Here is a 9,143-nt window from a genome sequence, read left to right as displayed (position 1 = left end):
CCCCCGCGCCGCTGAGTCCCTCGGCGTCAGCTGGCACTACCAGCACCCGCCGCACCGCTCAAGAAACTGAGGCAGCGCCGGGCACCTGCTCCGTTCACGCCCCTGCGAGGCTGGCCGGGACTCCCACAACCACGGCCCCGGGAACGACTTCCCTCCGCCTCAAGCCTTTCCCAGCCGGTTCCTCTCTCTCCCGCCAAGGATTCACCTCCTGATTCTACAGAAAACGGCTTTTTTTTTTTTTTTTTTTTCTGAGGCGGGGTCTCGCTCTGTCGCCCAGGCTGGAGTGCAGTGGCGCGATCTTGATTCACTGCAAACTCTGCCTTCCAGGTTCAAGCAATTCTCATGCCTCAGCCTCCCGAGTAGCTGGGACTACAGGCGCACGCCACCATGCCCGGCTAATTTTTGTATTTTTAGTAGAGAGAGGTTTCACCATATTGCCCAGGCTGGTCTCGAACTCCTGATCTCGGGTGATCTGCCCGCCTTGGCATCCCCAAATGCTAGGGCTACAGGTGTGAGCCACCACGCCCGACCCGACGTATCCCATTTCTAACACAATGCTTCATTTTTATTGTTTTTTGAGACGGAGTCTCGCTCTGTTGTCCAGGCTGGAGGGCAGTGGCGCGATCTCGGCTCACTGCAAGCTCCGCCTCCCGGGTTCACACCATTCTCCTGGCTCAGCCTCCCGAGTAGCTGGGACTACAGGTGCCGCCACCACGCCCGGCTAATATTTGTATTTTTAGTACAGACGGGGTTTCACCGTTTTAGGATGGTTTCGATCTCCTGACCTCCTGATCCGCCCGCCTCGGCCTCCCAAAGTGCTGGGATTACAGGCGTGAGCCACCGCGCCCGGCCAGAAAACGGCTTTGAAGAGGAAAGCACTGGGTGTCCCGAGGCGGGAGGCGAGGGGTGGCCGTCCTGGGGACGGGCTCGGAAACCGGGGCCCGGCTGCGTCCGCCCTGCCCTCGGGGTCCCGGTGCCCCGACTCCACGAGGCCCACACGGAGTGGGCTGGGCGGGCCCGGGAGGAAACACCAGGCCCCGCGTCCACGGCGGGCTGCGGCGAGTTGGACGCGGATGCACCGGCCGCGGCGAGGGAACGCCCAGCGGAGGTGCGAGAGTCCAGGTCCCGGCGCGGGGGCCGGTGACAGACGCGGGGGTGCCCGCCAGCGCCCACAAAGGCTTTCTGAGCCCCGGCGGCTGCAGGCCGTCCCCGCGCCGGGTGCCGCCTCCTCCCGGCCTGGCCCGCCTCCGCCGCTCACCTCCCTAAGCTCAGGCGTTCCCGGGCCGCGCCTCCCCGGCCGCACTCTGCAGGCGGGAGGCTCCGGAACCGCCGGGCCGGACTGCAGGCTCGCGACCCGGCTCCGCCCCGGCGGCGTCTGGGCGACCTCAGGCCCCGCGCCGCTCACCCCGCGCCGCGCCAGGGACCAGGAGGGGGCGGGGCAGCCGCTGAGGCCGCTGGGAAATGGAGTCCACGGGAGGATGCCGGCTTTCGAGGAAGTGTAGTTCTATGCGTTTGAGGCGGGGTCCAGGCTGAGCTGTTAGGCGCCCACACGCCACAAGAGGGCCCCATGTGAGCTGGAGGGCCCCAGGTTCCTGGAATATAGGGAAGAGAAGAGGAGGTTCACGGACGGCAGTAACTTGCAACTCTGGGTCGGTGTGAATTTCGGGAGGGAGGGCGTGGGCGGCAGGAAAACAACGGCCCGGAACAGACCTGTTTCCCCTCAGTTATTCACCAGAGGGGCACTGAGCACCTGGTGTGTGCCAAGCACGGATGCAAGTGGTTTCAAATGCATCAATGAATGAAACAAACGTCATTGCCGCGGGGAACATTTTTTGGGGGGTTGGGAGCAGACAATAAACCATACACATAATTATATAACATCCTGGGGGATAAATGTGGGGAGAAAAAGGGTATGTGGAGGGTTTGGTCGCTGAGGTGAGAATGGACGAGGTCTCCCAGGAAGTGCCTGAAGCACAGGGGACGGAGGTTCCAGCTACTCTGAAGCCAACGGATGTATATATATACATTTAACTAAATCTTCGCCGTTACAAAAAGAACACCGGCTCTATTTAGAAAGTTTGGCGCTTCCCTACTGAAGAACATGCCTTGAACATCTGAATTTGTCAATATTCTCCCTCAGTGGCATTTTTGATAGCTTCATTGCATTCCATTGCATTTAATTATTATTATTATTTTCTTAAAAAAGTAATTGGCTGGGGGCGGTGGCTCATGTCTGTAATCCCAGCACTTTGGGAGGCAGAGGCGGGTTGATCACGAGGTCAATCCAAGACCAGCCTGGTCAAGATGGTGAAACCCCCGTGTCTACTAAAAATACAAAAATTAGCCGGGCGTGGTAGGGGCACCTGTAGTCCCAGCTACTCGGGAGGCTGAGGCAGAGAATTGCTTGAACTGGGAGGCGGAGCTTGCAGTGAGCCGAGATTGAGCCACTGCACTCCAGCCTGGGCGAGAGAGCAAGACTCCATCTCAAAAAAACAAAACAAAGTTTCATTAAATTAAGCTTATTTCAATATATTTAAACTAGTTATTTATATAATTTATATTTTAGTTGTTTACATTATTTCACATTTTTTAACACCTTTAATATCCTTGCAGCTATATCTTTGAAGATTATTTTCTTAAACCGCTTTAAATTGACGAGAGAGAGCAAAGTGGGAGGGGCCATACACATTCCAAACAACCACATCTCAGGAGAACTCACTCACTATGATGAAAACAGCATGGGGGTGGCCGTCCCCAGACCCCTCCCTCAACCTGTGGGGATTACCATTCAAGATGAAGATTTGGGTGAGGACACAGAGTCAAACCATATCACAAGTAGACCTCAATAGCCAGCTGGAAATCAGCTTAGGAAGTAATGAGAAAGGAACAGAATCAATAAACTTCTGATTTAACCACTCCAGCACTTATGCTATTTAAAATGTGAAATATACATACAAAAAGCCAATTAGAACATACAGGTTATAAGCATAGAACGCAGGATTATAAAGATAATACCCCTGCAACCATCCACCCAAGTTGAGAAGTAGACCCTTACTAACGGCTAGTACAGTTGTCCCTAGGTATCCACAGGGGATTGGTTCCAGGATACCCCTGGATACCAAAACCTGATGACGCTCAAGTCCTTATTTTAAAAAAATGGCATACTATTTGCATATAACCTATAGGTATCCTCCTACATACTTCAAATCATCTTTAGGTTACTTATAATACCTAACACAGCGTAAAGCTGTGAGTATTATCATATGTGGCCTCTATTATTTTGAGGTATATTTCTTCCATACCATGTTTGTTGAGGATTTTTATCATATAGGGATGCTGAATCTTACTGAATGCTTTTTAGCATCTATTGAAATGAGTATACGCCTTTTGGTTTTAGTTCTGTTAATGCGATGTAACATTTTTATTGATTTGGGTATGTTGAACCATCCTTGTGCCTGGGGTTAATTTCACTTGATCATGGTGAATGCTGTTTGTAATATGTTGGTGAATTCAGCTGGCTTGTGTTTTGTTGAGGGTTTTTACATCTGTGTTCAGCAGCGATATTGGCTGTAGTTTTCTTTGCTGTTGTTTCTTGTGAACGTACAGCTATATGGTTATATTGGAGGATTATTTATTCCAGTCTTCTCCGTCTGGCTTGTTTGGATTTTTATTGGATATGTTTACTTAGAGATTCTTTGTAATTTACCTGTTGATAGTTTCGATAGTTTTTTTCTTTTGTTTTCGTTTGCTTCGTTTTGAGACGGAGTCTCACTCTGTCACCAGGCTGGAGTGCAGTGGTGCGATATTGGCTCGCTGTAACCTCCACCTCCCGGGTTCAAGTGATTCTTCTGCCTTAGCCTCCCGAGTAGCTGGGACTACAGGTGCCTGCCACCACATCCAGCTATTTTTTTTTTTTTTTTTTTGTATTTTTAGTAGAGAAAGGGTTTCACCATGTTGGCCAGGCTGGTCTTGAATTTCCTGAACTCAAGTGATCTGCCTGCCTTGGCCTCCCAAAGTGCTGGGGTTACAGGTGTGAGCCACCGCGCCCGGCCTGCTGGGGTTACAGGTGTGAGCCACGGCGCCCGGCAGCCTGTTGATAGTTTCTGTCCCCCACAACTCGGTCTCTGCCTTCTTTTTAGCATTAGATGGTGCTGTAGGGCCAGGTTGGCCTTGGTTCTGGTCAACAGTGCTGCTTGCCTTAAATGGGGGAGGTTCCAAAGGGGATATGCTGGTAGAGCAGGAAGGCTGGCCACAGGTTCTTGACCAGGGAACCTGTGGCATGAACCTCTTACAGCATAATGTTGATGAACAGCCACTTGGATTTGGCATCCCCTTTGGCCAAGTTACCAAGCAGGGTTTCCAAAGCTGGGAATGGTAGTCCTGCCTCCCCCTTTGTCTCTGGCTGTCCTCAGGGATATTTCTTCCTTCAGGGGTTTTTGGTGCTTCCTGTGGGCTGAGGCAGGACAGATCTCCTGTCAAGGAACCCAGGATGAGTGAGCAGGCTGGTTGTTCATGTCGGTCTCACTGTTTCCAGTGTCGAAGTCATGAGTTGGGGGAAATTTTCCACACAGTTGGTGCAGGCAGATGGAGGGAGAGGTGTTGCGGATATGCAGTTCAATTCTCAGACTGTCTGATTGGAGCTGTCTCACTTGTCTGTGGCCCCGATAATTGTTTCCTCCTCATATTTGAATTCAGAGATATCGTTGGTGATAATCTTGGTGCTCTATATTTGTTTGTTGGCGGGGGAGAGAATGAAGCCAATTGTGCCTACGTTGCCATTTTGGAATCATAAAGTCTCTATAGATGGTCATGTGTGTTGTTTCCAGGTTTTAGGTATCAAGAACCATGTTAAAATAATATAGTAACATGTTTGTGGTGGAATCTAGGTGGTGGTATATGGGTGTTCACTGTAAAATTTTTTCAATGTTGCTTTGTGTTTGAAAATTTTCATAATAAAATGTTGGAAAAATCCAGCTGGGTGCTGTGGCTCATGCCTGTAATCCTAGCACTTTGGGAGGCTGAGGTGGGAGGATCACTGGAGTTCAGGAAATTCAAGACCAGCCTGGCCAACATGATGAAACCTTGTCTCTATTAAAAATACAAAAATTAGCCAGGAGTGGTGGTGCACACCTGTAATCCCAGCTACTCAGGAGGCTGAGACAGAATCACTTGATGCTGGGAGGTGGAGGTTGCAGTGAGCTGAGACTGTACCACTGCACTCCAGCCTGGGTGACAGAGCGAGACTCAGACTCAAAAATAAATAAATAAATAAAAGTTGGAAAAATTCTACATCTGGGCCAAAATGGAGGAACCCTATCCCTCCCAAGTCTTCCATCTTACAACAAGGAAAACTTGGACAAAACACAAAAACAAGCATAGGAAGTCCCTGAAATGTGGAAAGAAGAAGGAAAACTGGGGCTTTGGCACAATATGGTAGTAAATTTCTTCATTTTCCTTATTGCCTCCCAGATCTCCCAGCTAACTCGTTCCAGAAGCTTCCAGTCTAGAACCAGCAACAGGCAGTTATTGACTGAATATTTCTGTCCCTCTGCCAGATTTTTTTTTTTTTTTTTTTTTTTTTTGAGATGGAGTCTTACTCTGTTGCCCAGGCTGGAGTGCAGTGGTGCAATCTCAGCTCACTGCAACCTCTACCTCCCAGGTTCAAACAATTCTCCTGCCTCAGCCTCCCAAGTAGCTGGGACTACAGGTGCATGCCACCATGCCTGGCTAATTTTTTGTATTTTTAGTAGAGACGGGGTTTCGAAGTGTTAGCCAGGATGGTCTCAATCTCCTGAACTCATGATCTGCCCACCTCGGCCTTCCAAAGTGCTGGGATTACAGGCATGAGCCACTGCGCCCAGCCCCCTCTGCCAAATTTCTGTGTTAAAATCCTATTCCCCAACAAGGTGTTATTAGGAGATGGGTCCTTTGGGAGGTGATTAGGCTATCAGGGTGGCACCCTCATAAACTGGATTAGTGTCCTTGTAGGAAGAGACATGAGGACTTGCTTTCTCTCTCTGCTTTCCACCCTGTGAGGATCCAATGAGACGACCGCCACCCAAAAATCAGGACTGGGACCCTCACCTGACACTGGATCTTTAGGCACATCGGTACTGGACTTTCCACCCTCCAGAGCTGGAGGTGTTTAAGCCACCCAGTCTATGATAGCCTCAATGACTAAGACTGGCGCAGTCAAAAAGAGCTCTAAGAAAAGTCTGTTCCTTGCAGCCAAAGGACCAGCAAAAGGGTGGCCTAACACAGAGAAGCTTTTTGGTAGTATTCACCCTGCCCCAACCAGAAACCAACAGGAAAACCATACTTCCCACTTAGATCTGAGCCCCTGAAAACCAGAAGGAAGTAGTGCATTTTTCTCAAGTACAAAGAAAAAAAGAATTATGAACCATGAATTCTGTATCTGGCAAAAAGTATCACTCAGTAATGAAAGGGAAACAAAAATATTCTCAGACAAAAGATAAGTAGGAGTATTTGTTGCTAGCAAACCTACCCTTAACATCTAACTAAAGGAGGCACTCTAAAGTACATGATAACAGAAAGAGGCATGGAACTCAAGGAAGGGAAAAGAACATTGCAGTAAGTAAACACAGGGATAAACAGAATATACTATCCTGCTTATGAGCTTCTGAAATCATAGTTATGTGGGAAGCAAAAAGTATAATACCATTTCATGCAGACTCAATGTATATAGAGGAAATACTTGAGATAATTTTATTTAAAAAGCGGGGAGGCAGGAGTAACTACATGGAAGTAAGGTTTCTGCACTTTGCCGACTGTGGTAAGTCATGTACGTATATTGTTATTCCTAGGATGACCACTTAAAAAGCCATACAAAGTATAAAACCCAAAATACTATAAATACATCCAGATGCAATTTTAAAAATTGTTCAAGTAGCCCACAGAAAGGCAAGAAAAGAGATGAAAAAAATGAGAAACAGAGGAAACAAACAAAACAAAAAAAAATCCTTTCTCTGTCATTAATCAAATGGCTTATAATAGACCAGATAGCAACCCTATCTGAACATCCTTTTTTCTTTTTCTTTTTCTTTTTGAGATAGCTTTGCTCTGTCACAGAGGCTGGAGTGCAGTGATGTGATCGTAGCTTGCTGTAGCCTCAAACTTCTGGGCTCAAGTGATCCTCCTGCCTTGACCTTTTAAGAATTTTTTGCAGCTAAGAGTAACCATAGCTTTAAAAACATGTTGTTGGGGGGGAGGGGGCGGGGAGAAGAGGTGGGGAGACAGGCTGGGGAGAGGGGGTGGGGAACGGATGGAAAGAAGACTTGGAGGAGAGGGAATGAAAAGGAGACGGTGAGGAGAACAAGGTGGACAGAAGACGGCAGGGAGAGGCAGTAGAGTGCAGATGAGGGGAGGGGACCTCCCGGAGACAATGGGAAGAAGATGGCGGCGAGAGGGGGCGGGACAAAGACGACTTTGGGGAGAGGGAATGGGGAGAACATAGTGGAAGGGGTGTGGAGGATTAGAAGGGGGGTGGAGAAAGGGGGTGTGATTTGGAAGAGGGGATTGGGAAAAGGAGTGGGGGAGGGGATGGGTAAGAAGAGGGGGTGGGGAGGGACAAAGGGGGGAATGGGGTGGAAAGAAGGTGGTGGGGAGAAGAGGGTGGGCAGAGGCACTAGAGAGTACATGGTGGGGAGGGGACCTCGGGGACAGGGAATGAGGAGAAGACAGTGGGAGGAGGCCTCGGGGACAGGAAATGGGGAGATGGTGGAAGGCCGCGGAGAACGAGGGTGAGGGGAAGGGGGAAGACCTTGGAGAGAATGGAAAGCTGACCGCAGGGTGAAGAGGGCGGGCAGAGAGGATGAGGGTGTGGGGAGAAAACATTTAGAAGAGGGGTGGGGGAAGGCCGGGCGCCACGGCTCACACCTGTAATCCCAGCACTTTGGGAGGCCGAGGCAGACAGATCACCAGGTCAGGAGATCAAGACCATTCCGGCCAACATGGTGAAACCTCGTCTCTACTAAAGATAGAAAAATGACCTGGGCGAGGTGGTGGGCGCCTGTAGTCCCAGCTACTCGGGAGGCTGAGGCAGGAGAATGGTGTGAACCCAGGAGGCAGAACTTGCAGTGAGCCGAGTTCGAGCCAGCACTCCAGCCTGGGCGACAGAGCAAGACTCCGTCTCAAAAAAAAAAAAAAAAAAGACAAGTGACGAAAAGGGGGCGAGGGGTTGGGGAGAGGGGAAGGCGATCAAAAGAAACCTTGGGGCGTGGGAATGGGGAGAAGAGGGTGGGGAGGACAACAGAGAGTGGGCTGTGCAGAGAGAAGATGGGGGGAAGAGGGTGGAGAGACCGGGGGTGGGAGAAGACGTTTGGAAGAGGGAGTGGGAAAAGAAGTCGGAGATGGAGAAAAGGGGTTGGGGGAAAACAAAAAGGAAAAAATATCCGTGTTGCTGCGAACATTCTGTGCATGCTGGTACCTCTTCATGCGTTTCTCGCAAATGCCTGGGAATACATGAAGACTTTCCCAGGGGTACATAGTTATTGATAGTTTCAAGGGAGTGAATTTCTGGGCCACAATTTCCTTTTACACTCTCCTTGCATAAGAGAGGTCTCTGTTCTCTCCATTACTGCCTTCAAACAGCCCTTCTCCCATTCCCCACAGGACTCTAAAAATGGTGCCTGGCCCGGGCTTGGTGGCTTCACACCTGTAATCACAACACTTTGGGACCCCGAGGCGGGTGGATCACCTGAGGTCAGGAGTTCGAGACCAGCATGGCCAACATGGTGAAATCTCGTCTCTACTAAAAAATACAAAAATCTGCTGGGCGTGGTGGTACGCACCTGTAATCCTAGCTACTCGGGAGGTTAAGGCAGAAGAACTGCTTGAACCTTGGAGGCGGAGGTTGCAGTGAGCCAAGATCCAGCCATTGCACTCCTGCCTGGGCAACAAAGCAAAACTCTGTCTCAAAAAAAAAAAAAAAAAAAAAAAAAAGGTGCCTGGCCAGGGCTGTAAAAATTCTGTAGGGCATCACACCCTAATGTACCAAAACTGCACATTCCCCTCAGAATTTATGAAATTCTTCATAAAAAGTGATTATTTCACCCTCTGTTATAGCTCTCTACAATCCACAGAGCTCAAAAAAGTAATTTGCCATCACTTTGTTTTTTTTTTTT

At 49.4% G+C, this 9,143-nt stretch overlaps 2 protein-coding genes across 3 annotated transcripts in view; both read right to left on the bottom strand.

Moving 5' to 3' along the window:
• Positions 1-1,413, bottom strand: part of ZNF354A (zinc finger protein 354A) — a 19,432-nt gene extending 18,019 nt beyond the window's left edge. Inside the window, exon 1 of one of the 2 annotated variants that reach the window (XM_023193690.1) lies at positions 1,259-1,413. The gene's annotated coding sequence lies outside the window, so the exon portion shown is untranslated. Of the gene's footprint in view, positions 1-785; positions 913-1,258 lie in introns of those variants that run through there. The other variant, XM_023193691.1, reaches the window with a different exon arrangement.
• The window catches only part of LOC111527450 (collagen alpha-1(I) chain-like), a 39,663-nt gene continuing 31,253 nt past the window's right edge, over positions 734-9,143 (bottom strand). Inside the window, exon 2 of the mRNA XM_023193733.1 lies at positions 734-1,504. Within this exon, the coding sequence (XP_023049501.1) occupies positions 737-1,504 (768 nt within the window). The 3' untranslated portion in view covers positions 734-736. The remainder of the gene's footprint in view (positions 1,505-9,143) is intronic.

The sequence above is a fragment of the Piliocolobus tephrosceles genome, chromosome 4 (assembly GCF_002776525.5).
Source record: "Piliocolobus tephrosceles isolate RC106 chromosome 4, ASM277652v3, whole genome shotgun sequence".
Lineage (NCBI taxonomy): Eukaryota > Metazoa > Chordata > Mammalia > Primates > Cercopithecidae > Piliocolobus > Piliocolobus tephrosceles.
Note: the sequence above shows the minus strand (reverse complement) of the source record. Positions and strands in the feature narration are given on the sequence as shown.